This window comes from Puntigrus tetrazona, chromosome 1 (genome assembly GCF_018831695.1).
Source record: "Puntigrus tetrazona isolate hp1 chromosome 1, ASM1883169v1, whole genome shotgun sequence".
In the NCBI taxonomy this organism is placed as follows: Eukaryota; Metazoa; Chordata; class Actinopteri; order Cypriniformes; family Cyprinidae; genus Puntigrus; species Puntigrus tetrazona.
Genome location: NC_056699.1, coordinates 15,029,603 through 15,056,545, shown reverse-complemented (window position 1 = coordinate 15,056,545; position 26,943 = coordinate 15,029,603). Strand labels below are relative to the sequence as shown.

Below are 26,943 nucleotides of genomic sequence, written 5' to 3'. Positions count from 1 at the left end.
AAAATGCATTACTAAGATGAGGTTTGGACCACACCGAGAAAACAATATTTCAGTTTTAAAGGAAAAATATCTTTGAAACAAACTATCTAAAGTGACTTTCTAAATAAATACCGAAGTTTTCTTTTGCATGTCATCATGTCACCATGAGGGGGACGTCAGAGATTTTTGCATGGCTTATGATGACAAAACTGTAATTTACATAATTCATCAATGGATGCCCTTTTGGACCGCGCAGGTTTGTATAATATAGAAGAACATGTTTTCTAATAGTAATACATACAATTGCGCGGAACTATTTATTTTTTTCATGGCAAAAAAAGGTTTCTTTTAACAAATACAGGAAATTCAGTTCACAGTGAAATAAATCTTACAGTATTTAAAAAAAAATACCCTATAAAACACTATTTAAATATTTTTGGCAGACATTAAAAACTACACTGCAGATTTTTCTTAATGCAGATAGTAGAAATAGAAATATAAATTAAGTCAAGATAGAGGTTAGTCTAATTAATACTTTTTATTTTCATTTATTGATTTCAACAGAACAAACAGCACCTAGCAATACACAGATTACAGAAACAAACAGGGCTCTTTTTTGTTTGTTTGCTTTGTCATTAAAGCTGTTGGAACTCCGAGGAAAGAGCTGACGATTTCCACAGAATTAAAATTCCTGTCATTCACAGAATTTTACACGACTTCCTCCCCTTGTGTCTTGTTTGCTTATCTATGCCGTTCAACAGATTTTCATCTGCAGTGAGTCCAGAAAGAAAAAAAACCAATTAACAAACGAAAAAGTGTTAGATTTAACAACCTTTATATGTTCTACAGATATTACAACACTGCAGTAGTTCAAATCTTTGTGTAAAATTACATGAATAAACAGTAAACATACAGTGTTCTCCATAGTCATCCCATACATTTTTGTAATTACAACTTGCCAACTGCTAAGTTTTTTATTACGAGTTGGCAAGTTTTAATTACAAGAAATTATGTTTATATATTTAAGAGCGAAGAGATTTGATATCTGTTTTTCTGGTTATTCCAGAGTTGATTCTGAGGTCAGAATAAGAGTATTGTCTTATCAGCCGCAGGATTCCACTCAGCAATGATGACATATACAGAAACCTTTACAAAAAATAAAATTAAATAAACATTGAAAATGTATGTTGTGAAGAAGAAGAAAAAACTATGTAGAGAGCATAAATTGTAATCTAAATGTTCACGTACATTAAAAAATACAATACATATATATATATATATATATATATATATATATATATATATATATATATATATATATATATATGTGTGTGTGTGTGTGTGTGTGTGTGTGTATTTATGATTTTGTCACAATGTTGAATCTTGTAATTTTATGTTCAATGTGATATATTTATTAAAATTTAGTGTTTACTTAGTCTTCATTCATTTTCAGAAGTATTTATGTAAAGAAAAAAAATCATCCTGCTTCAGTAAGTAAACAAACAGTGATAGCTTATATTTATTGCAAATGCTATCATTTAGCGTTATGGTAAATGTACGGAATGCAGTACCATTTAGATTTCATTAACAGGAAGGCTATTCTTGAAATCTGGTTCAAGATAAAGAACTCTAAAACATTCCCTGTTCTGTCCATACAGTTTTCCAAAAATTTACAGGACCTTCTTACGCAACAACAAGTTTAAAAACGAAAAAATTATTATGAATGCAATTTTCTCACTTTCTTCTTTGGATTATTAATTGAATAGACAGAGCTATTGTGTTTAATCAACCACTGTAACATGTAGAATTAAGAGCGCTTGGTGTATGTTCTTTACAAGACTAATCTCTGGTGACGCCAATGATAGAATAATCAAAACACAGGGTATTCAAGGAAGACTTTTTTTTTTTTTTAAATAGAGTTAGTTCCCCCAGAGTTAAAAAGTTGAGTTTTCCTGTTTTTGAATCCATTCAGGTAATCTCTGGGTCTGGCGATAGCACTTTTAGCATAGATCGTTGAATCTGAACGGACCAGAAGCATCTCGTTTAAGAGCCAAAGAGACCAACCTCGAAAAATGCTACTTTTAATTTTCCACGACGTAACTACAAAAGAGTCAAGTTTTAAATAGGATAAATATTGGAACAAATTTAAACAAGATGCTTCTCGTCTAATAAGATTCAATGATCTACACTAAACTATCCGAAAAAATGTGCTATCGCCAGAGCAGCTGAATGGAGTTGGAGAACGAGCCTATTTTCAAAAAAAAAGTGGAATGTTCCTTTAAGCTAAACTCTTTTTCTTAAATGTAAAACCCTGTATGAGAGAGAGCAACATTTTATGAGTCATCTCTAGAGCATTTTCTGCCAACTGCACATAGGTGGGCAGCCCTTAGGAAATATCCTTTATAAATCCAGCAAGCACAAGAGATTACCCTCAGATGACAGGTGAGGAATCTCTTTGTAAGCTCAAGCTATGTTTAACCTTTAGAGAAAGGCTCATTGTCTTGGCGTCTGTCCGAGAAGCGACTCATTTCAGAATAACCTCTCAAACTCTCAGACCACAAGACCCACAGTCGGCCTCAAGTGGAGGTTCTCGCGTAAGAGGTTTTGCCTGAGTATTTGCTAAGTACTAACTTGAAACAATTCACCGAATGTAATGCAAGAAGCCCACCTGTGCAGAGTGGAAGGTAAGCGAGGTTGTTTAAGGACAGAATCTTTTAATTTGCCTAAATCAAGATCAGTCTGCTTTCCATTAGAAAACATAACAAGCGTACAGGAATACCACTGTATAATCAGTTGCAGTTTTATTTCCTTTATTAAACATAGTCCCAACATGGAAAGAGGTTACCTGGCCTAGGTATCAGCCTGTCTATACCCACACACCAAAATGTGACCCAGATTTGCATGCTGTTAAAACCGAGGGAGGCACACGCTGTGGCTTACAATAACATATTTACATCTTCTCACACAGATGAAACCGCCTGACACGGCACCGAAGGGGGAAAAAAATACTCTGTGGAAGCAATAGAGTTTGTATTACCACTAAACAGGGCTATTAGAGCACTATAATGCCCCACTTTAGCCAAAATGAATCCCAATCTGTTTTGCTTGCTACAAAAATAAACATACTTTTCCTATTACTTGCTGGAGAGCTACAAAATTAAGTTCTTGAAAAAGAATTAGCTGCATGTAGGAGGAAAAAAATGACAGGAGTCACTAATCTCTAGAATAAACAAAACCAGGATAAGTAGTCAAACAGCAGATACCTTTAAATCTTTTGGATAATCTAGAAGGAAAAAATAAGCACTTCGGTGGCAACAGGGAAAACTGTAGCCGTTTGAGAGTCTCCAGAGGATAATCATAAACAGAAAGTATTCTCTAAGAGTGAATAATTCAAAATCAAAACAAACATTCATGGACTATGCCATTCCATAGAATTCGAAACTTTAGCGTACAGAGGAAAACACTTTATTTTTTGACTCTGGAAGGACACGTGTTTTTAATGTTCTTGTTTCCCAAAAAGTCAAGTAAATAAATGTTAACAATTGAGAGAGCACTTAAAGATATACAAATCTGCAGAGGCATGTGCTTTTAGCCACGTGACGGATAACCTGCTTGAGGAGGTGGGGCTAAAAACTGTTCAGGTGGTGCGTTCCTTGGTTAACACAGCCAGTTATTGACTGCTCATTTCTCTCTTCAGCATTAGGAAGACTACCATCAAAAAAGGCTGCTTATGTGAGTGCATGCATTTTTTGTAACTTGCTGCTGCAAGAACTGCTTTGAATTTAGGGCATCACAGTGCAAGGACACACCTGACGTTCCAGATGAAGTGCGAAGGAACTGATATTTCTGGTTGGGGATTTTAAGGTCTGCATTATGACTGCTTTTTTTCCACCAGAATATTTCCAGCAAGCAAAGAACACTTGTTGCACCTGACAAAGAACCAAGTGAACCAAAACCGTGACAGTCAGACTATTGTGATTTAAAACGCCGTGCTACCGTTGGGAGTCATTCTAACTAGAGTCATGCCTGTGGTTAAAGTGGAGAGCAATTCTCCCTCTGAAACCACTCTTCCAGTGAGTGACAGTCAGAGAGCAGAGCCGCAAAGAGGACGCCGGAGGAAGAGGCCCCTTCAACGAGGCAAACCACCATACAGCTACATCGCCCTGATTTCAATGGCCATCGCCAACTCGCCCGACCGCAAACTCACTCTTGGAGGGATCTACAAGTTCATCACAGAGAGGTTTCCATTCTATCGAGACAACTCCAAGAAATGGCAGAATTCCATCCGCCACAATCTGACGCTCAACGACTGTTTCATCAAGATCCCCCGAGAACCCGGTAGACCTGGAAAAGGCAACTATTGGGCACTAGACCCCAATGCTGAAGACATGTTTGAAAGCGGAAGCTTTCTGCGACGGCGAAAACGGTTCAAACGCAGCGACTTTACCACGTATTCATCGTACGTTCACGAGTCCCCCGTCTTCTCGCCTGTCCAGATTGCGCGCTCAGCTTACGCCAACTCGGTCTACTCCAACATGGCTGTAAGTCCACCATATGCCCAACAGATACCTTCTGCTTACTACCAGTCCTCCTCTCCTAGCTTCAGTGCCGGTCAGTCTAGGGTCTTCAGAATCAACTCTCTCATTGGGTCACCTGGCAGGATGGGGCAAAGTGCAGAGATGATACCTCAGCAGACTTGCCGCAGTTTCAGTCCCGAGAGTGGCTCCTGCAGTTTGGGAGGACCGGGCTTCCAGCATCAGTCCTGCAGTGGCGAGACAGTGCTGTCGTGTTGCTCAAGCTCCTCAAACAACATGGCCTTTGCCTACTCCAGCACAGGACACGGACAGACTCAGGTATCGTATCCACAAGGCAGCACCCAGGCCTACGGGCCAACAGGGAGGATGGCTATCTCTAGTTTGTCTCCCATTGCTGGGGATGCTGTGGGGGACCCCTACGGCAGAACCTCCCCTGCACAGCTGGGCTCTTTTGTTCAGTACAATAACTCCGGGCCGGTAGGAAGCTCAGGAGCCTACATCAGGCATCCAGCTTACTCGGGTAACATGGAAAGGTTTGTGACTGCCACCTAAACAAGTTCACAGATGATTACTTTCCATTGCAAGAACACGGGCGCACAAGAACCTTTGGAGACTATTTTAGAAAATATGAAAAACATTCTGAAAAGACAACTGTGATATTTAAGCTGATGTTATTGTTTTATTGTTATACCATCCGTTGAGTAAATGGAAATGTTAATAATCTCAATGTATGCCTGTACAGCGTTTTCCTTTTACATTGTAAAACAAATGTTTACAAAGATCAAACTTTGTTTTGTTTTTTTTTTCCTTTTTTTAATTATTTGAGTGAAATGTGTTCATATGCTTTGTATACACACTTCTTATCAACTGTCATCTGGAGTAAATGCTTCGATTTGCTTAATTCAGTGATATAAAATTGTTTCTACAAGAGGTTGTGTTGCTATATCCTTTGGAGAATGATGAGATTTGAAAAATTTCAATTTGAATTTAACGGTGAACATATAAAGAACATGCAAGAATCTATTTCAGCGGAACTCTAAATGTACAGAAATTCGAACAGATTTCACTTATTTTATTTACACATTTCTAAAAGACGTCATGCCAAATAATTATATAATTGATATTATATAATATCTAGTATTGTATACATTCATTTGTTACAAGCTTTCGAATAAGCAAAACAATATTTTAACATGCAGTTAGATACAATAATTAGTTGTCCTCGCTATTTTTTTTTAAGAGTACACTACATTTCATTTATATATATATATATTTATTTATATATATATATATATATATATATATATATATATATATATATATATATATATATATTTTTTTTTTTTAGACACTATTTTTGCCTTTTACCTTTGCAGAGTCTTTCAGTTCAGTTCAACGGCACGGGCTGCTAATTGTGTCCTGACTTTCTTTAACTTTATAAAAACTGTGATTTTTAAATAGATATCTATGCTTATTAATACACAATGTACTGTGACAAGAAAACTAAATTTTTCTGCAGTACTGATGTCACTATTGTTATGAGTAGGTAATGATAAACTATAATTGGTTAAATATAAAACTACTTAAAATTAGTATCAAACCAAATAATAAAACAAAGTATGCTGAGGTATTTAATACAAGTAATTCATATATGAGGAATATGATATATTTGAGTATATATATGAGAGTGTAATGCTGACATTTTTGACAAGCTTATGAAGTGGCCAATATTTGCGCTAAGACGAAAATGGAAATTTTCTACGTTAGTCATAATGTTGTATTAGTTACAAATTCAGTGAAGTGCATTTATTCTTCAAAAGGCAGATGAAAGACCTAATATGGTGAGAAGGAAAAGTTTCGCTGCGTAGGTCTTAAATGGCAGGCCAAAGAAGAGATGAAGGTATTGAGTATCAGTGAAGCAGAAGAACACATCAGTGAACATTGTGCTTGAATGGCTGGATTAAAACATCCCATCGTTCACCAGGTTTTCACAAGCACTGGCATGATTAGAATAACTATGATTAATTACTGGACTGCCTGCTCATCAATCAGCCTTTAAACATATGATTCACACTATGAGTAAACAAAAAGAAGCATTCAATCAAGAGTGTTTCAATTCAATCTGTAATACAAGAATCTCAAACGCCTGATAACAATTCTAAGAGTCTAATACGAGTACAGACCTTTAAATTAAAGACACCTTTTTTTAAACAAAGCATATCCATGCACTAATTTATCACTTACAAAATTAAATGAAAAAGAATCTTACAAAATGAGCTGATTGGCCTACAACTACACCAGACAGAAAGTATGAAGATTATTCTTTAGTTTAAATAAGAACATGTTCGAGAAGAAATCAAAAAAACTGTTTATTTAACAATGACGCGTTTAAAAACTAAAAAGCCATTTCTGAATTTTTAGTAACTCATCCAAGAAATTCTACAAGCTTTTGTAGTTCAGGACAGCTTTTGACAAGATCAGGAACAGAAGACAATGTCTGTGAAAGGAAAAAAAAACAATACATTTGTTAATATTTCTACATATACAGCATACAGTATATTTAGTACACTTTTTTTCTATCGTTCATCTCACCTGTCTTACTCTTTCAATCATATCATCAAGTAGATGCAGTTCTCGCTCCAGTTTACTCTGGTTCATCGCATGGACCCTTTGCTACAGAACAATATTTATTTTAATATAAAACCAATATAACAACAAAATAACAGTAATATTAAATATTGATTTGACTCTTCCCAAAGACCTGTACTCTTTAGTTACCGTTGCTATGTCCAACAAGCAATGCCACTCTCAAGTTATTTCAACCGCAGCGTAAACCATTTTTAAGTTTAAGTCCACCGAAGTTAATCTACTCTCCGGTCTGATTTGTTGTTCTGGGTTATGATTGGTCAGTTCGAGGGGTCAGCTGCTGTAACTGTGGAAGCTGTGTCTGTACAATTACAACCAAGATAATGCAGTTAAGTCTTACATGTCGTTTCGCCCTCTCCAAGACCTTGGCACGATTTTCCTCGGTTTCCATTAAATTTGCCTTGAGCTTCTCAACCTAAGAACAGAATGTAGTTTCAAAACACTTCATCTTAAGGTCTTTGAAATGTTTAAATGGAACCGCTTAAGACGGTGAACTTTTGACTTGGTTTTTAGACAGTTTGAGTGTCAGGGGGTATACACTTCATTTCAAATAATTGTTTCATGCAAGCTACAGAGGAAAAACAGGATAGACTGCCATACCTCTCTGAGCAGTTTGATTTTTTCATCTAATGCACTAGCACTGGCAGCTGATTGGACTCCAGTTCGGCTAAGCTCCTCCCTCAAGACCTGAGCCTCCACCTGAGCCTGCTGTTCTAGCCGACGCAAATCAGCAACTTCTCGACGCAACTCCTGTTTCACACAACAGAGCAAAGCTTAGTTAGTTATTATTCAGCGATCTACCAAAAACACAAAAATGATCCTTCAGTCTGAAAGCGTGTATGAAAATGTAGCCAGCATCATGTCTGCGGCCAGTGACCGCACCGAGAAAAGATACTTACACTATTCTCTGCTCTGTATTTGTGTGCCGCCTCCAAATTTTCCTCCATCTCACTGCACAGTTTCCTCAGGTTTCTTTCATCCTTAAAGATGGCAGACAAATTACTTATGTAATCATATATTTAATCCTCTTATGCTCCAAATCCTTGAGAGCTAAATGAAAGAGTTTTGCCGCTGGGAAACTAACCCAGAAAATTTCGGTGAAATACGGCTTATAAACACTTACCTGGGCTTTTTGCTGCAGGAGCGCAGCATCTTTCTCCACCTGAGCCTGCAGCCGGTGTACGTCCTGCCTCAGCTCGGAGACCTCCAGTTTGTGTCTCTGAGACTCCTCCTGCAGCGCCTCCTGCAGGCCGCATCTGAAACAGAAGCTCGTCAGAAAACATGGAAGGCTTCAGAGTAAAAAAAAAAAAAAAAAAAAAAAAAAAAGGAAATAAAATAGGGCTGGGGTGAGGTGAGGCAGTAGCATGATGACTTTGTGTAAATAAATAGAAATAAAAATCTGTGACATGACATTCATTATGATTCTTTAAAACCTAAATGAATTTTGTTGTATACCAGTAAAAGTGATTTGGGTCAAAATAATAGCACTTCCTTCTGTGTTACAATCCAGCTGGTTTACACACACGTGCACTAACGATAATCAGAATTTTAAATGTTAGGGAGAGTAAAGACTTAAAAAAAAGACTAAAATTGTTCGAACATAAAATGCAGTAGTTTTAAAACTAGATTTATAGTGAAAAAAGCCACATCAAACGATACAAATAAGCGTTTTGCTATTCACTTAGTTTTTTTACACTTATAACTAACTAACAGTTAAATGCTTTATGCCTGAGCTGTCAAAGATCAATTTCGATATATTAACTTGGAAAGAAATGTTTGTAGTTCTCTAGTCCTGATAACTGACCAACTTAAATATCACCCAAAGATTACTTAAACTCACACAGACAAGAACAAATTTGTTACAAAATATGAGGAAAGAAAATCAAAACTGAAAGGAATGAAAACCTTTAGTACTTTGAAGTTCAGGTATGAACCTGTTCAGGACAGGTATTTGATGTGTAACTCAGAAATGAAACTTGGAATCTATTTGCATGTAATTTGTGGTTTGTGTATTGTACTCATTTATACTTTACTAAAAGGAATAGTTCACCTAAAAGGTTCATTTCATTTCTGGTCATGGAGTTCCAAACCAGTCTAACAGACGTTCTTCTGTGGAACATTTAAGATGTAATTGAGATTTTTTTTTTTTGGGGCGTACAATGAAAGATAAAAAGGCTACCAATTTGTTTTGTTTTCCAAAACATTGTATTTTGTGTTCTGAAGAAGAAAACGTCATAAGTTTCAGTATGGCATGAGAATGAGTACATTTGAATTTGAATACATTTTTGGATCAACTATACATTTAAGTTAAGGAAAAAACCAAGTGGAGAAACTACAAACAGTTAAACTAGACAGATGGAAAATTCTGTATTTTAATGTGATAAGTGAAAAGTCAGTTTAAACCTAGCCATTGTTCTGTTCCCCAGCAAAAGAGCATTACAGGTATACCTGAGTGTGAGTAACTCACGTGGTCTGCTTTAGAGTCTGCTGCTCCGTTTCTTGATGAATTCTCAGTTGGTCTAGGGTGAGCTGAAGATCTGAGATGGTCTCATCAAAATCAGACAACAGCTCCAACATACGGCTCCGTCTTTCCACTGAGTACACAAGAGAGTATGCTCATAGCCATCTAACAATCCATTTCTATGGATTAATTATATTTTTACACTCAGATATAGACAAACATAGATAACACACACACACACACACACAAGATTGAACCTAACATAAGTACTAATATATGAACCGGTCATCCTCCAGTAAGGAATGTACCTTTCACGTCTGTGTGTGCAGTTGGTGGTATTCGGGTAAAAGCACTGGTTTCACTGCCAATGACATCTTGTTGCACCTCCCTCTCCTCTGCAAAATATTAAACACAAGGATGCAGTTATGATGAATATCTCTCTACTCAACTTTGTATTGATGTAAGTGATTGTTAAAATTTTTTAACTGACATTTTTTTTTTTTTTTTTTTTAACTTGAACTGTTTTGTATGGAGCTGTATTCCATGTTCTTAAATGTACGCATCCAGTCCTATAAACTACTTTCTCACATGCCAGTGATTATTTACAAGTTTTGCAAGTAACCAGAAACCTTTGACAATGCAGAAACAGATCCTCAATAAATTATGCAAGATTAGAACTGCTTTCCAACCAGTAGCAAACACACCTGAACCCTTAGGAGACTCCGTCTCATGTTCCTGGGTCTTCATCATCGCCACCATAATAGAATCCACAAAAGAGCTGGAGGGATGCCGATGACACTGCAATGTCTTATCAGAGTTCTCGGACTCCTGAGAAATGCAAAGGGCCATTTTATCAATAACATTCGCAGGGAAGAGTTGACAAAGGTTGTGTGTGAATCTCTATCTCAATCTCTATCTCTGTGTGTGCCCAAGAGATGTGTGTGGGTTTGTGTGCATCAATTATAGCAGCGCATTAATATGTAATGGTGATTAAACTGACTTGGAACTAACAACTTTAATGCATACCTGCCAACCAATCACAATCGAGTATTCAGACAGACAGATATGCACATATATATATTGTGTATGTGTGTATATATATATATATATATATATATATATATATATATATATATATATATATTATATATTTATATATAAGTAAAATATAAAAATAAAAGTAAAAATAAAAATAAGCATACAGACCTTGAAGGCTAGGGACTCCTTTAAGATGCTCACGAGACAGCAAACTCTGTGGTTTAGAAGAATGACATCATTTGATGCCTGAGCTATCTGCTTTTCTTGTTCCAGTAGCATGCTGCGGGCCTTGTCTCGTGTACTGTCCAGCTCTTCCTGAAGGGACTCTTTGTCAAGCCTTAGAGAAAAGAGCATCAGAAAAACACTTCTAATTTGTTCTGACATTTATTCTAAAAAGTAACAGTGAGTAACCAGGGATATCCTGTACCGCAATTGTTCCAGTGCTAGCTTGAGGTCTTCACACTCCAAATTTCTCTCTCTCAGGCCTTGTAAGTGGCACCGCAGCAATCGCTCACTTTCCTCCATCTGTTCCCGGGCCATTTCATTTTCTGCCTGCAAGAACTGACAGAACGAAACACATTTCTTGAACATCTAAAGTAACCCGAATATGTAAAGTATTGTGAATGTTAAGTAATGTTTTGGTGTAAATTTTTATATCTCATCACCTCAATCATTTCTTTGGCACTAGATAGGTCAGTATTGAGTTGAGCCAGCTGACTGAGCTGGTGGCGATGAATCTCAGCTTCAGCGTGGAGTTCTTTAATCATGCTTTCTCTATGTGACAGTGTGTCCTCATATTCCTCTAGCTGCTTTCTGGAAGTCTCCAGAGCTTCCTCAAGCCTGCCGAAAGCATATATTTATTTAAAAAAAGGAAATGCTATACATTTATTAACAACAATAAACAAAATAAGATGGATTAAAATGTGAAGATATACCGGTTTGCTCTCTCCGTAGCTTGCTGTGCATCACACATTGACTGCTGGGACCTAAAGTAGAAAAATAAAATAATATACAATTGCATCCTAAATGTTGCTCCAATACTAATATTTTTTTTTCTTGTCCATACAGTGAATACGTAGGTCATTGTGGTTCAATGCTGTTATTTGGGGTTTTTTTTGGTGAACTATCCCCTTTTAATCAATATTCATTTTAGAAGGTTTACGTATAGTGGTCAACAATTTCTCATCATATCAACATTTTTTCCCACAGGTAATTAGCTCATATTTAGGTCTCCATTCATTTGCGTGGTGTGAAATGTATTAAACAATCCATCTACTATACTAGAGATGTATATATGAGCTCTAACACCCAAAGATTTAAAAATAGAATACCAACAACAACAAAAACAACAATAAATAAATAAACAGTTCACAGTTTAACTGAGCCACACATTAATTTTGAACCTTGTGACTAATGTGTGACTAATGAATACTAGAATACACTTCTCAAATCTCAATGCATTTTGTACTATTATTAATTAAAGTCCTATTTTAAGATCTTATGGATTAAGAATCTTTAATGCTGTCTCTTTTAACAAATCTGATTTAAAACTAAATGTTCTGTTAATTACAATACTCTTAGCATTGAAAAATGCAAAGCCTAGACAAATACTAGTTGTTGAAAAATAATTAAGAATTGTTTATAAATAAAAAACCAAAAAAATAATAATTTGCAGTTTTTCTGCTAGCCAATCAATGCTTTTCTGATCATAGTTTCAAGTATCGATATATTTTAAAGGGTTACTCTACCCCAAAATGAAAATTTTGACATTAATCTCTTACCACTATGTTATTCCAAAGCTGTAAAAGTTTAATTTTACTTTGAAGTACATTTTAAGATATTTTGGATGAAAACCGAGAGGCTTGTGACTGCCACTGTCAAATTGTAGAAAAATGCACCTATCGAAGAACAAAGCCATTAGTTTAGTTTTTTCCCCCATACAAAAAAAATAAATCTCTCATAGCATCATATTACGGTTGAACCACTGATGGAAGATTGAACATTCAGACAACGTCTTATTCTGGACCTTGGCAGTCAATAGGACAGTCACAAGCCTCACGGTTTTCATCCAAAATATCTTAAATTGTGTTTTGAAAACAAACAAAGCTTTTCCGTGTTTGGATGACATGGGAGTAAGTGATTAATGACTACATTTTAATTTTGGGGTGGAGTAACCCTTTAATGCATGTAAATCAATCATCCGAAAAGCATAGTTGCTTTTTAAAAAAATCTAATTCCACAAGTAGATTTCTGCCTACTTGCTGGTCTCAGAGGCGAGGGTCTGTTCTAGGAAGGCGTAAGAGGCCAGCGTAGATGTGACAGTGGCTGAGAGCTCAGTGCTCCTCCTCTGCAGCTGAAAGCGCTCCTGTTCTGCCTGATTCAGCTGCTCCCTCAGCACTGACATCTCTGAACAAACACACACACAGCAGAATCAAGCAAAAGCTCACCTTTGACTACACAGGGAATAAGTCAATTCAAAGTAAATCACTGTCACACCTGAAGTCATAATGGTCTGCTGCATGTTCAAGTCTGAAATCTGTTGACTGGCATCTTGCAAACTTGATCTCATGTGCTCTAGCTCATTTTCCATCTGTGGATTAATAGAAGCAGCGATTAAAAAGATGGACTGCATCTAAAGTTAATGCATCAAATAAACAGATTAAAAGATTCACATCACAGATTTAGATCAATATTATCAGTTTAACCGTAAGTCTGAACTTTGAAAACAGATTCCTGCAACCCAGTACAAGGCATTTAACTGCTTATTTCAGTGGTAAATGCCTAACCAGGTCTCTCTCTTCCACGGCTCTGTCTTTCATTTCCAGATGTTGCTTGCTGCTCTCCACAGCAGTTGTAGTCCTCTGATGGAGGTGGTGAAGCACTGGGTTTATCCTCTGAATCAGCTCTTGAGCCTTTCGCAGCTTCCCATTGGGGAAAAGGGACAAATTATTATTTTGCTCCGACCAAGTTTTTGCATGCTATTTTTATTTTAATATCTAAACGCACTGCACACTGATGGTTTTAAAGTGAAGTCCTACCTCCGCTGACAAGCTCATGTGATCTTCTTGCTTCTTTCTCAAATGATCATTTGCTGCACTGATGGATTCCATGTATGACCTGTTCAGTTCAACCTTGAAGAGGTCACACAACTCACTTAGAATACAAGGACGTTACACACATTCAAACAAGCCAGCAGTCACTATTAAGCTAATGGGAACATGTTTTTAAATAAATTGAGGTAGGAATGCAAGCAATATGAGCAGACCAGTGATGGGTAAGCCAGTCTGAGGGCTGACATCAGTTCCTGTTGAGATCCAACGGTATGCTCTAGTTCTGCCACCTGAGCAGCATGATAGTCCCTCAACTGCTGTGTTACACTGAAGGCCTGCACAAAGACAAATGAACCGGATAAGGGGCAAGGATTAATATGATATTAATAAAAATAATAAATCTTGTGTTCTCAAGATTCATAAAAAAAGTCTTCTAACCGATTCCTTCTCCTCTAGAGCCTTTTCCATGCGATGTCTCATATCTGTCATCTTCTGCTCCATCCTCTGAAGCGTTTCCTTGTGCCTCCCACAAAGAGACTTCATCTGACTGACCTACATAACACAGATTTATAAGATGTGATATCTTGGCAAATATCTTCCACGAAGTTCATGAAATACGTTGAAAATTATGTAGTGACTTACCTGTCTAGATAAAGTTTCCTGATCAACATTGACAGTATTTCCAATCTGTTTCATCTTTAAGATGACATCCTCTGTGCTAGACTTAAAAGAATCCTATAGAAGAATTATATTATTTTAGCCCTGGAAAATTTAACAAAAAACTTTAAGTGTAAATAAAAGCTTATAAGGCAACTCTCACCATCCCAATCCTCATTGCTTTAATGTCGTTGTATAAACTGTGAAGAACCTCCTGATCGTGCTCAAGACTCTGAATTCTCTTCAGGGCAGTGTCATACAAATCTTTATATGTACCATTCTGGCCAATAAAGACAAGATAAAGAAAAATTCATATTAAAAGACATATTCAGAGCTTTTCTTTAAAAAAAGGTGTCTGTGGAGATGGGCTGTCACCTGTCTAAGCTCAGTGTGGTCTGTCTGGATGAGTTTCTCTCTGAGATCTGATGGAGAAGTGTTTTTGCTCAAATTATGAGCCCGTGCAGAAGCCAGCTGCTGGGAAAGAACCTCCACCATGATGAGCATAGAAGTCAATCTCTGCTCCAACTCTGATCTAGACAGTTGCTCCATATTTCCAGGCATAAGGCTTCAAAGGGGGATTCATACAGAGACAATGTAGATCACATCAACAAAGAGACAACAATTCATGCTTATCATACTTACTTCCACAACAGAGAGTCAGTTGAAGTGCTGGCATCAGAAACATCAACCTCCTTTAAAATTTCTACTGCTGCTGAAGTATTAACGCTCCGCTCCATCCGCTGAACCGGGGTGCTCCAGACACAAGCGCTACGCATCACTACTGGAGAAGTGCCCACCAAAGCACTGCGATGATTCAGTGTTGCTGGAGTAGGAGCAACCATCTTCCCTGAAGCAACCATCAACAATTCAGCCATCTGTCTAAGCTGTTCCTGCAGAGGTCCATCACCCAAAACTGGAGGGGCATTCAATAGCTTCTGATGGTCTGCAGAAGCCATTTTAGGTTCCACATCCTTTGTCTTGGGTGGGTTTTGAGGAACAGGTGTATAGCTTAAAGCATTTGCCAGAGATGTGGAGTTCAACAGCGGAGGAGGCAATGGACTCTCCGGAAGCTCGGGCCACAAATGACTCATTGGGTTCTCAGCTGTGTGGTCATGTAAAACACTCCTGCTTAGAGTGGGAGTCTTTGGAGTGCAGGAACCTGTTAGAGCAATAGCACTCAGAAGATCCTGATGAACAGAGACAGCTTCACCAGATCTATCACAGAACCGCATAACTTCGATCTCTGGGTGGACTTCCTCATCCTTTAAACCCAGTGTCTCATCTTTAAGAAAGCTGGTTTCCAAGCCAACATTTTCAACTTGAGGACAAAGGTTTTCTGCGAAACATGAAACTGCCTCTTTCCTTTCTGACAGAAACTCTTGATCACAGCATCCCTCCACATCATTTCTAGTCATGACAGAAGAGTCATCCCTGGGTACATTGTATTTGTCTTCATCACTAAACTGTACAACATCTGAACTTTTAGTATTATTTTTACCATTCAATACTGTCAAATGTTGGTTTGACTCCTGGTTAGATGTATTTTCAGGCTTTTCCAAAAGACTCGGCGAGAAAAGCTGTGACTTGGAACAGACCTCATTTTCAGTCATTGATGCATTTAGGACCAGTGGCTTTTCCTTAGCATGGCAGTAAATATGGTCAACAAGCTTCCTTCCTGGTGTCAAAGCAGTCAAGCTTTTGCCATCATCTTCACTGGTGTCATTTAAACAAGACAGACTTTGCTCCTTGGCAAGATTGTCCATAAGCGCAGACATTTTTGGCACATTGGATAGATCATCGATTTCGATTTCAACTCCTGAACAACACAAGCCTTTAAAAGTGATTTCTCCTTTCTCGCTAGATACATCATGACATATTTCAGAGAGATCCGCCTGATCGTGTTTGTTCAGGTTCACTGTATTTATAGGGGTACACTGAATACCTACAGTCTGCGCAACATTTGTCTGAGAGTCGTCATCTGCATCAACTGTACTGATGGTGCTATTATCTTCACATAAAGACTTCCAATTACAGTACGAATGACCCAAAGGTTGACTGTTTGCTGATCCGGAGTCTGTGTCCACTTTAGAAATAGGAACATTTTTACATTGTGAGTAATTTCCTGATGCTATATCCTTTATGAGAAAGGATTCAGAGATGGCGGAATTATCGGAAACCTGAACCTCTCCACCCAAGCACATGAGGGATTTGTATGTGATATTTCCCAGCTCATTGGTGGAAACTTCTTCCTCCTGACACAAAATAGATGAAGCATCTAGACCAGTAGATTTGTGCCTATAATAGTATGGATGATCAGCATGCTCTTGAGTGGTCTGATTATCTTCTGTGCAATCAGGTTCAGTGGTTCCATTTGGGTCACTCTGAAGTGGCTCATTATTCTCAAGAACCAGACGCCTGATGAGAACAGACTCTTCTGACATTACAGGTTCATCCTCAACTACAACCTCTTCTTCGAGAGACACAAAGGATTTTAATATGACGTCTTGATATTTATCAGTGCCATTCACAGCTTTCCCATCGCTATGGATGTCTGTTGAGATGGTTAAGCTTGAGGAGTTTTCATCAGGGACAACTTCATGCTGGTGGAAAACAAAATATCTCAGCTAAAAAAATGTTTTTTTTCCCATATGAACAGGAAATCACAATTAAAAAGACAGAAGTTATCTTAAAGCAGTGAAGGAATGTCTCCATACCTTGTCTGTCTCGTGTGTCGATGCATGTTTAAGCATTAGAGTTGGACTGTCCTGCAAATTCAGCAATTCATTCTGTACATCTCTGAGTGGAACTCTATCTGATCTGGGCTAAAAAAAAATAAAAAAATGCATAAACCTTTATGATTAGAGCTCAAACTGTAAGAAAGTAGAAACTACATGGATACTTTTTTCTAGTTACAATATGCACGAATGTGGAGGACTTACGCTTGACAGTCCATGGACAGAAGACATGTTTTTTGAGTAATATCTGCAATCACATAAATGAGTTAAGAGTAAATGGAGGTGATTTTAAATACATTTCATTTACTGCAATATTATGTAACGTTAACTGGTACACCGTTCAAAAAACATTAAAAAAAAATCACCGGAGCATCGGAGCAACTGTAATGTTACTTTCATTTTAAAAATGTTTTCAATAAATCTATTACTAGGCTCTATATTACTTATTTATTATTATGATTACTGTTTATGTGTTGAAGAATAGTAAAATAATAATAATAATGTCAGAAATGGATTGATTTATTATGCCTTACACAACTGCTGACAAACTGTAGAGATCAGGTCTACTGCTTCACAGGAAGTAAAAGTTTACATAGTTTTGCTGCTTAATATCCTTAAAACTATATAATAACAAACGTCACCGCTTTCCTCCTCTCAAGAAATGTCAACTTCACTGTTGTCTCAACACCCAGCCAGCTGCCTGTCTTCACGACACTTTGCACATCACAGACATATAGCAAACGTTGCTTAAGTACCGTTTAGACTAGTAGACCATGTGGAAAAGTATAAATAAAGACTGCTTTAGAAGAAACCGATAGTGTACACTGGACAGCGCCATCGCCAAACTCAAAGCATAATTAATGATTTCTTTTAAATTAAAGTGTTTCATCTTTAGTTCTTACCTTTGCCTCTCATAAGCGCTTAACCGAACGTAACTATTTATTTTAATCCGTACTTGATACTGTAAAAACAAGAGATGTCAATTTAACCGCCACTAGCACGTTCAAAATAAAACGCACGATCATCTGATTGGATAAAAGCACCGCGTAACATACGGAAACACGTTTCTTCTTCTTCTGCTCTGGTTTATTGGTGATTCGCACGTCATGTACCGGGCGCCACCTAGTGGACTGTTGTGAATTGAATATTTTTCCTCCGCGTCTTCTCCTTTTTTTGTTGCAGAAAACCATTTACAATACAGAATTATTAACAAGATGCATGTCCTGTTCTGTTAAATTTTTACATGTTGTTGCATAAGGCCTCTAATTCAGAAATAGTTTTTTTTTTTACATTTTTATTACATTTTTCGGTAAATGAAATCTTTTTTTTTCATTATTTTTTCGAAAAAAGTAATATTGCACTGTTAGGGACCTTGGGATAACAGAATTTCAATGATTTTATTCACTGAATAGAACTGAACTGTAGATAACAACTAAAATTTTAAGATGCACAAAAGTTTGAATTTGCAAGGGCGTATTGCTTATGACCACTACATATTGTCACACTTAAAATCGATTAAAAATAATCATGAAAGTAATAGTTTAATACAAAAAAAATTATTATAAAAAATTATATTATTTATATTGTACATATACATATGTACTGAGCTTAAATGGATGCTCTAATATGACAACAGTGAATTGTATATTTTAAATGTATATTTAATATGGACCGTGTTGTTTGCACAGTGAACAGTAGGTGGTGGTATGTCACTGTGCTGCTTTATTATCCAGTAACATACAGAAGAAGTGTGATTCTGTGAAAGTAGTTGGTCGGCCAACGTTTTCCTCACAAAAACAAAACACGTGTTCTTAGCAGTGGATGTTCAGCAGCTGACGGAACAAACAAACAAACCTGTTTAACATAGCATCAAATCTTTTTCACTAAAATGTCGTCTCCAACATGTAGCTGTGCTGAACACGTCAGAAAACTCACACAGCAGGCGTCAGTGATGAGAAGAGAGATCAAAAACCTCAGGTAGGTTCTTGTCATCATGATCGCGATATACGAGTTATGATTATCCTAAAAAGAGAAGTTTGGTTTGTTGATCAAGCACAGACAGCAGATGGATGGAGCCATTCGAGCACATAAGAAGCAGATGTCATCCCTTCAGTCCACGCTGACAGGCTATAAACACCAAGAACCTGCACACTCAGTGAACAGCAGCCCAGCTCCTGCTCAGATCAGGCAGTTATTGGAGCAAGGTGATTATTGGAGCAATCTCTTTTGATTTTGAGACCATATTTAGGTGGCTGCAGATGTTGTGTACCTTGTCATCATTTGAGATACTTTTTGAATGCATAAAGATAAAGAAAGAGCCCATCTTTGGGTCAAGATTTTGGTCACAGCTTAGTTTTCATGTCAAATAAACCGTGTTCGTCTGTCTTTATGGTCTCAGGACGTATTCATACGATACCGATTGGATACATCAACTCGTGTTTTGCTGTCAAAAATGGTACTCCACGACAACCCACCGTATGCAGTTCTTCTCGGGCCAGCTTAAAGATCCAGCCCTCTGTCTTCAATAACCCTGAGCATTCTTTAGTCGGCCTAGAACAATACTCCCATATCTGGTATGCATCGAATGGACAGAGAAACTCATCTTTTTTCCTCCTTGCCTGCCCGTCAGACTTGTCGACTTCCACCACACTCAGAACTCAAGAAATGCATGCTGATATAATAATTTGGTCTCAAAAACGAAATAATAACAATCCTATATATAAAAAAAAGTATAGCATTTTTTCCTCTCTTATTTAGGTTGTTTAAAAGCAAATTACAGACGCAGCCGTGTTTGCAAATGTTGGTCCGTTGTCAAAAATGTAATGTGTAAAGACAAACAGACGTCACTTTTAGAGCAAGCAGCTTCCCGTTGGTCACTAGTGAATCATCATGACCGACCTGAACCTGTTTTGAAATCTGCATAGGAAAATATTCTGCTCTCAGAATTCCTGACTGAAAATGTGACACACTTTACAAGGTTATGTAGTTTTTTTTTAATTCGAGACATACAGTTACACATACTATAAAAACATTGTCAAAAGTAATTTTAACTTTTATGTATTTCATATATAAGAATAGCTATAACTGTGTGATATTGTATACCATTACTCTGTATTTTCCTAGTTGCCACGCCGTGAAAATCTTGTACCATTGCAACCCCAGCAGCAAAAGCATAATGTTTGCATGTCCTGGAAAAAGTCAAGACAGTTAAGACAATAGAGAGGAGTGTTTAATTAAGATAAATAACAGCGTAGAGTTTGAGACTTGATCAAATAAGAATAGGTTTAGCCATTGCAAGAAGTAAATTGAACGGATCTGTGGTAATGTTTCTAGACAGGTCTGACAAGTAAGAAGGCCCAATAAATGACCGTTCCTTGTATGTTTGTGTGAAGTGAACTCTTTTGTCTTTGACTTTCACATTCCCAGGATCATTTTCCTCTTCCATAAAAACGGGCAGATGAGCTACAAAGCCAAAGTAAAGCCGCCCCGTCTGAATGGCCGGAGGGTGGGGGTGTACTCCACCCGCAGCCCCCACAGGCCCAATGCTTTGGGACTGACCTTGGCTAAGCTGGAAGGAATCACAGGTAGCACACATCTACAAGGCTGACCTCTAGGACAGTGGTTTTCAACCAGCCAAAATAAATGTTATTATTTGAATTAATTCAACAATTGTGTTTATTTCTTTGAAGAATCAGGACTCCCGGTGTGTTAAAAACCTGAATATACGAGCCAAGGAAGCCTAATTTAGATTTTTTTTGTTTTTCTTAAGAACTGGAAAGCTTTTATAATGATTACACATTCAGTTATGCCGAGCTCTAAATTATTTTATCATGTGAAAATAGTGAGTAAAAACATTTTAAAAAATTATCTTTTCACCAATAGCTGGAAAACCATGGGGTCTTTGAAAATTCTTCCAAAAGATTGAGAACCACTGCTCTAGTAGATGATTATTATGTGATGTTTGCAGTATAATTTTATCAACGTTAATTACATTTATTTAATATATTATTTATTGCTTATGTAGTATCTAGTATTTATATTTTGTGAATTAGCTATCATTTTTGTAGTGATTTTGTAAGCAATTTATATTAAATATATTAAATATTAGTAATTTTTTTAATTTATAGAAATGTTATGTTCTTTTAGCATTTTCTAGTTTTTGTTGTTGTATTAAATGAACTGTATTTACCTTTTTTGAAGTTCACCTAAATATGAAAGTTCTGTCATTAATTACTGACCCTCAGGTCGTCAAACACTTAAGACCTTCATTCATCTTTGAAACACAAATGAAGATATTTTTAATGCATTCCAAGACCTCCCATAGACAGTAAAGATCCTAACATGATCAAAGCTCAGAAACCATACGAGAACACTTTTTGACTCCTCAAGTTAACCCTGGCTTCATTTAGTAGAGTATCACATATTTAAACAACACATACTGGTATGAAATGACATGAGGGTGAATAATTAATGACAGAACCTTCATATTTGGGTGAACGAGCCTTTTAATTCACTTGCCTCAATATCAAAAGATTAACCAGAACGTCCAGTGTAACATCAAGTTTGTCATAGTATGATACTTTACCAGATGAGAATGAGTTATCATGCTGGACATAGCAATACAGTAATCCCTTTTATGGTTTGATTTTCAAGAGGATACACTTCACTTGTCTGGCGTCGATATGATTGCTGGAACACCTGTGCTAGACATCAAGCCATATATTCCAGATTACGATTCTCCAAAAACAAGAAGAGATGATACCAACCGTGAATACAGACCAGCATCGCCGTCCACAGACTCTCAGATGCCCCTGGATCTAGATGAAGAAGCAAACGGCTCAGAGAGATCATCCGAACCCTCCTCGGAGATCAGAGCTTGTTCATCTGGAGCTTCGGCAGAAAGGTTTGGATCCGGTGATGTGACTGATGTGTTAGCAGAGGTGAAAGACTATGTCAAACAGCAACAGCTTTTCACTGAAAGTCCAGAAGACCGACAAACAGATTCTCCTGAATGCGCTTCAGTGACAACGACCCGTCTGAGTTCATCCAGTCTTAAGTTTGGATGCGAGGACTACGGTACCATCGCTGCCTGGGTCAGGGCACCCCCCGTCAGCGACCTAGATGTGCGCTTCACCGCAAATGCTGAGCAAGAGCTCAAAGAGTTTGTGCCCTGTGACAGTACAGGTATTAGGTCTTTCTGATGTTTTCTTTCTAACGAAGGCCTCCGTAATATTTCTAATTGATTTTTGATTCATAGACCGTACAAGACCAAAGTTCCGGTTCTTGAAAGGAGCAGAAGAAGCAGTGGAAGCCATCAGAGGTATTCTGTCAGCCGACCCTAGATCAGTATATCGCCGCACACGCTGTCAGGACCGCCTGTTCTTCTTCACCCTGGATACAGCTGACATCACCTGCTGGTTTGGAGATGGTTTTGCTGAGGTTGTGAGAGTCAAACCAATGCAGAGGGAAGAACTCACAAATGTCGTCTGAGATTTGTCAAACCCCTGCGTTTGCAGGAATAAATAGCAATGAATAATTTAGCAAAAACTGTAAATTCTATAAACATTTACTCGCCCTCATATCGCGCCAAAAACTTCATTTTTTCTGTGGAACGTACGGTTTCTCATACAATGGAAGTCAGTGGTCACCAGAATTGTTTGCTTACCATGATTCTTCAAAATATCAGCTTTTGTGTTGCACAGAAGAAAAGGTCAGTAATGTCTTTTTCATTTTTGGGCAAACTATCCCTTAATTTGTGTTTATGGAATAATGATTAAATGGTCTGCTGCGCTATTAGCTAAAGGAAATTGCGAATACTGTCTTAAACCAGACTGATCCAGTATTCTCAACTAATTTACTAAAACATAATTTTATAGATATTTTTATGGTTTTCAGCATAGGTCTAAATGTTACCACTAAATATTATCACGCTGTCTTTAGCAAGCAACTATATTGTTATAATTTCATAGTGCCGCAATGATAATTTGTGTATGGTTATTTATTGCATTTTAATTTGTTAAATGTTCCAGTAATGTGCTGGGTTTATTAAAGGTGCCGCATGAAATTAAAGCATAAAATATCATGATATGTTTACAAGTACTGTATTCAGGAAAGATGCTAAGCTCATATGCACAATTCTGCAGCTATTTATTGTTCTCTAAAATGGCATTTCTCTCAGAAAGTCTGCTTTTGTTAGTGATTTCAAGCACTGCCAGTGTAACCGGTATTATTTTGACACCCTGGGTGGTCAGTTGGCAATAAAAACAGCGTATTGCAGCTATGGAGTTTCCTGATTCTACCAATCCGAGTATCTAGTCTGGAGGAGAAACCACTCCACAGTCCCCATTTCAACCGCTAGCGATACACGAGTGACGAAACGAAACCAATTTCTTTTAAAGTAGTTCTACAAATTCAATAAAGATTAGTCATAATATAGGTTTAAGGCAAAGTAATAGTTGCTTTAAAATCATAAAAACACAACAAAAGTATACTGTAACAATTTGAGTTCTTTATTAACAATGTCTTGAAAGTTTAGTATTTTTGTTGTTTTGTGGCATATATACATGGAGAATTTTAATAAATATACATTTGTTCTTGTTTTGGGATTGGACATCCTTTGAAATGGTAAGTTACGTAATATTTATTGCTTTAAATGAGACGCTCAGAAGATTAGATTCTCAGCTAGACTCTCTGGTTGAGAAGAAGCAGATTCCTGAGGATACGCTGGGATTGAGACTTGACCGCTCAGCTCGGCACACGGCTGCTCGTCATCTCCTAAAAATCAATGCGTTATTCATTTGTTCTGACAAATAGGTAAAACACTTATTGTTATAAATGAACCATCCGTTCATTCAAAACTAAATGCTTTTTTGCAAATACCTGCATCAATAATGAGGCTGTTTTGAGGCATGTCTTCCTCCTCGTCGGGCCCCAGATCCTCAATCAGAAACTCCAGAGGTTTTTCGCTAACTGTTTCCATTGGCACCAGCTCCGGCTGCGGTTCAGCTGGTACTAAAGGCACTGTCTCTGCTATCGTGGGTAACTCGGCTTCTGTAATAGGAAGCGTGACGGGAGAAGGATCTGTTTCTTGAACCCGGTCGAAATCTTCAAGAAGAACTTCAGGTGGTTCTTTTCTTGGCCGACCTTTCCTTCCTGGGGTACCGCTGCTCTTCTTTTTCGCTCTTTTAATGCTTTGTGCCCTGCGTTCAGACACATTATCTGAATGACCAATCCAAATTTGTACATTTGCATTATAATATCACAGCGTCGTATGGATCGAAAAATAAATGAAGTGCTCTAGGCCTTTTCCAGTGCTTTTATTGGCCCAATTCAACACTAGCTTTACCCATAAACCCACTGGTTGGTTGCCTTTTCCTCCGCCTCGGCTTTTCGTTTCTTCAACAGGTCTCTGTCTCTCAATCGCAGCCGAATTCCACCTACCAAACACACGAATCACTCACTGCACGCCGTTTACTCTGTAACATTAGCTAAGGTGAATCCAACCACAAGTATTCAGAGTTCATGAAAAGCCCCTCAATGTATATAGTTCAGAAGAAATGTAGATGCACGGACATAGATAAGAATCACGCCAGTTATGGTTGTTGCCAGCTGACCGAAAAATATATGAACATTTTATTCTATGCTCTCATTCAGTTGTTGAATCATCGTTTATTGTAAAATATATCACTTTTAACAAGACGTCAGGGTTTTGCTGTTGGCTGTGATAATGTTTAGGGAACATTCCATTTGATTTATTTTGCAAACATAGGAATGTTAAATTTGAAGTATTAACATTTAAAAACATGAATCAAGTGTCCAAATAAAGCATTTAAAAAAAAAAAACATTCCATGAGTGCTGTATAAATAACCTTTTTGTGCCAACTGGCTGGATTCCGACTTCTAAATTGTTATATAAGTCAAATGAAAGAACTGCTAATTTTTCTGTTTTCAGTTTTTCGTCCGATGAAATGTTTCATCCCAACCTTTTCATCCAAAAAAATAAATAACTCAAAAGTCACTATATTGGCTAAACGGTGAATAAACTTGTAACGAAAACTCTCTTTTTAAAAGTTATTCATTATAAAGTTTTAAATCAAACATCGTACCTTCATTAGAATCTTTTGCTCCGGATGGCGGGATCTCTTTCTCTAAAGTCTCCTCCATTTTGTCGACCTGTCACATGAATATGAAGTATTGAAATGACAGGGCTGAAGAAAATTGTGCCCATTTACTTTTCCTGCTGCAGAGAGAATAATTATCTGGTTAAACATTACCGTGGCGCTGGGAGAGTTCTTGCAGTTGTGCTCTTATCTTATTTGCAAAGGTGGAGAACTTGGCACAATGCTCACAGAAGAAAAAAAAGGAGGTCATGGCTCTGACAGCCTGAGCATTTATGTGACTGTTTGTCTGTCGTCATGAGAGATGACCGCTATTTCTAACCCGGTCAAGGGTCATAGACAAACAAATCAGGAGTAAAACAAATATAATAATAAATTGTATGTAAACGAATAGAGATTCATTTTAAATGACTATGGTAAAGACGAAATGAAAAATGAAATAAACAGGCGTTCTGTGGTCACAAATTGTTAAGTCTTTGTAGTTTTTAAAGTAAGAAGAAATAATGATGCATTCAGTATTTCCATGTTATTTGAATACTCAAAAGTTCCTGCCCTCTCTGGCCGCTCGTACATAACCATTTTATCTCGGCCGCTCACTTTCTGGGCGTTCACAATCGTGTCAAAACATATTGAGGTCTGCTCTCCCGCCACTAAGAAGATACTGTGCATCAACAGCCTTGAACAACTCTGAATTAAATATTAGCATGCACATTCATCATTTATTCTAAAATCATTGAACATCTATTTATGAATTTGTTACGCTTTTCGCAGCACATTACTTTCCCCTAGCAGGCATTTCGTTAAAATACGTAGCGTGCTTCTCTCCCGCTGTTATGATTTGCTTAACCTCCATCATTGTAAAAAAAAAAACCACACTGAACAGCATTTTAATACGGAGATGCCTACAGAACAGTTGAAGCATGTGTGGGATATTGCGTTATAAGAAAAGCCTCCGGTTCTTTGTAGGATGAGGTACTTGTTCAAAGATGTCAGTAGTCAGTAGGCCGTGAAAGGTTTGACTCGGCTCTGTTAAAAGTTTATTCTGAGTTGTTGTTATCGTGAGAGAATAGTGTTTGCACCACATGCACTGTGTACAGTCAGCCTCATATTCTCTGGCCAGTATGCAAACACTAGAAGTCCAGTTATAAACCATTTAGGCATAATGGTTAAAACTGCGGGGTTATCATATGGGTCGCATTTAATGTACTTTTGTGTTATTTTCTGAAAATCTGAAAAGTGTCTTAAGGGAGCACTCAGATGGAGTGACGATCTTCTAATTGGTTTCTCTCGTATTGTTAAAGAAATGTAAAGCGTAACATTTAAAATAGCAGCTGTTCTTGCTGCCTCTCTAGCTCTAACTGATCATTTGTATTTAACGTGATGTGCATACAGACCACTTCTGCGACTGTTAAAAGTTATTACTCCTTAGTTTGATATGATTGTTGTCTCTCACGTTGCAGGACGAGAGAGACCTGACTATGTAGAAACAAGACACAGAATGATGCCCTCTTCTGGCAAGTTCCTACACAGCAGATGAACTTGTTGAACAGCACACAATGTTCATAACGTGAACGCAGCTTAAATAAATACAAACGCTATATTAAACAGCAGTTTAGCTTTTTGGAATACACACTGTGTATAATTTAAATAGTATAAATTATAGAAACTCCGAATGTCGTTCGTTTAGGATCATTTAATAGTGGGTTGAATTTATATAAAATGCTT

The 26,943-nt window shown here is 37.4% G+C and overlaps 4 protein-coding genes across 10 annotated transcripts; 2 read left to right on the top strand and 2 right to left on the bottom strand.

The window, feature by feature from the left end:
• The first annotated feature begins 3,669 nt into the window (after positions 1–3,669).
• Positions 3,670–5,727, top strand: foxe1 (forkhead box E1). The gene has a single exon (XM_043233686.1). It carries the CDS (start codon positions 4,002–4,004, stop codon positions 5,064–5,066), a length of 1,065 nt encoding a protein of 354 aa, XP_043089621.1. The 5' UTR covers positions 3,670–4,001; the 3' UTR covers positions 5,067–5,727.
• An 895-nt stretch (positions 5,728–6,622) lies between these two features.
• Positions 6,623–18,142, bottom strand: spag5 (sperm associated antigen 5). Of its 2 annotated transcripts, XM_043250153.1 has the most exons (27): positions 18,004–18,142; positions 17,306–17,348; positions 17,081–17,188; positions 16,131–16,966; positions 15,009–15,857; positions 14,742–14,931; positions 14,530–14,646; positions 14,352–14,444; positions 14,148–14,261; positions 13,925–14,044; positions 13,698–13,790; positions 13,446–13,580; positions 13,156–13,249; positions 12,918–13,065; positions 11,595–11,645; positions 11,325–11,499; positions 11,087–11,220; positions 10,828–10,996; positions 10,326–10,449; positions 9,930–10,016; positions 9,628–9,754; positions 8,284–8,416; positions 8,060–8,140; positions 7,761–7,910; positions 7,501–7,575; positions 7,107–7,187; positions 6,623–7,011 (listed from the first exon to the last, which is right to left on the bottom strand). In XM_043250153.1, exons 2-27 carry the CDS (start codon positions 17,330–17,332, stop codon positions 6,940–6,942), a joined length of 4,383 nt encoding a protein of 1,460 aa, XP_043106088.1. In that variant the 5' UTR covers positions 17,333–17,348; positions 18,004–18,142; the 3' UTR covers positions 6,623–6,939. The 2 variants fall into 2 exon arrangements, with proteins under 2 accessions (XP_043106088.1, XP_043106079.1); XM_043250144.1 differs by having other exon boundaries at positions 15,009–16,966.
• A 712-nt stretch (positions 18,143–18,854) lies between these two features.
• trmo (tRNA methyltransferase O) lies at positions 18,855–23,377 on the top strand. 4 transcript variants are annotated; one of them, XM_043249651.1, is made up of 6 exons: positions 18,855–19,078; positions 19,160–19,305; positions 19,500–19,674; positions 20,528–20,685; positions 21,755–22,285; positions 22,359–23,377. In XM_043249651.1, exons 1-6 carry the CDS (start codon positions 18,990–18,992, stop codon positions 22,589–22,591), a joined length of 1,332 nt encoding a protein of 443 aa, XP_043105586.1. In that variant the 5' UTR covers positions 18,855–18,989; the 3' UTR covers positions 22,592–23,377. The 4 variants fall into 4 exon arrangements, with proteins under 4 accessions (XP_043105586.1, XP_043105594.1, XP_043105603.1 ...); XM_043249659.1 differs by having other exon boundaries at positions 18,871–19,078; positions 19,155–19,305; XM_043249668.1 differs by having other exon boundaries at positions 18,871–19,082.
• A 212-nt stretch (positions 23,378–23,589) lies between these two features.
• hemgn (hemogen) lies at positions 23,590–25,602 on the bottom strand. Of its 3 annotated transcripts, XM_043249718.1 has the most exons (5): positions 25,375–25,602; positions 25,207–25,273; positions 24,447–24,537; positions 23,981–24,300; positions 23,590–23,875 (listed from the first exon to the last, which is right to left on the bottom strand). In XM_043249718.1, the coding sequence occupies exons 2-5, from the start codon at positions 25,262–25,264 to the stop codon at positions 23,763–23,765; spliced, it is 582 nt and encodes a 193-aa protein (XP_043105653.1). In that variant the 5' UTR covers positions 25,265–25,273; positions 25,375–25,602; the 3' UTR covers positions 23,590–23,762. The 3 variants fall into 3 exon arrangements, with proteins under 3 accessions (XP_043105653.1, XP_043105644.1, XP_043105662.1); XM_043249709.1 differs by lacking the exon at positions 25,375–25,602 and having other exon boundaries at positions 25,207–25,366; XM_043249727.1 differs by lacking the exon at positions 25,375–25,602 and having other exon boundaries at positions 24,459–24,537; positions 25,207–25,366.
• Between the last annotated feature and the right edge of the window lie 1,341 nt (positions 25,603–26,943).

What these genes read in the sequence shown, in the direction of transcription:
- foxe1 (XM_043233686.1), top strand. Translation starts at nt 4,002, where the DNA reads ATGCCTGTGGTTAAAGTGGAGAGCAATTCTCCCTCTGAAACCACTCTT.
- spag5 (XM_043250144.1), bottom strand. Translation starts at nt 17,332, where the DNA reads ATGTCTTCTGTCCATGGACTGTCAAGC. An exon ending in CGACACACGAGACAGACAAG is followed by an intron (nt 16,967 to 17,080) that starts GTATGGAGACAT and finishes GTTTTCCACCAG; the next exon opens with CATGAAGTTGTCCCTGATGA. An exon ending in CAGACTCTAAAGCAGACCAC is followed by an intron (nt 8,417 to 9,627) that starts GTGAGTTACTCA and finishes CTTCTGTTTCAG; the next exon opens with ATGCGGCCTGCAGGAGGCGC.
- trmo (XM_043249651.1), top strand. Translation starts at nt 18,990, where the DNA reads ATGTCGTCTCCAACATGTAGCTGTGCTGAACACGTCAGAAAACTCACA. An exon ending in CAGGCAGTTATTGGAGCAAG is followed by an intron (nt 19,306 to 19,499) that starts GTGATTATTGGA and finishes TTATGGTCTCAG; the next exon opens with GACGTATTCATACGATACCG. An exon ending in TGTGCCCTGTGACAGTACAG is followed by an intron (nt 22,286 to 22,358) that starts GTATTAGGTCTT and finishes TTTGATTCATAG; the next exon opens with ACCGTACAAGACCAAAGTTC.
- hemgn (XM_043249718.1), bottom strand. Translation starts at nt 25,264, where the DNA reads ATGGAGGAGACTTTAGAGAAAGAGATCCCGCCATCCGGAGCAAAAGAT. An exon ending in ACCAACCAGTGGGTTTATGG is followed by an intron (nt 24,301 to 24,446) that starts GTAAAGCTAGTG and finishes GTCTGAACGCAG; the next exon opens with GGCACAAAGCATTAAAAGAG. An exon ending in CAGCCTCATTATTGATGCAG is followed by an intron (nt 23,876 to 23,980) that starts GTATTTGCAAAA and finishes ATTGATTTTTAG; the next exon opens with GAGATGACGAGCAGCCGTGT.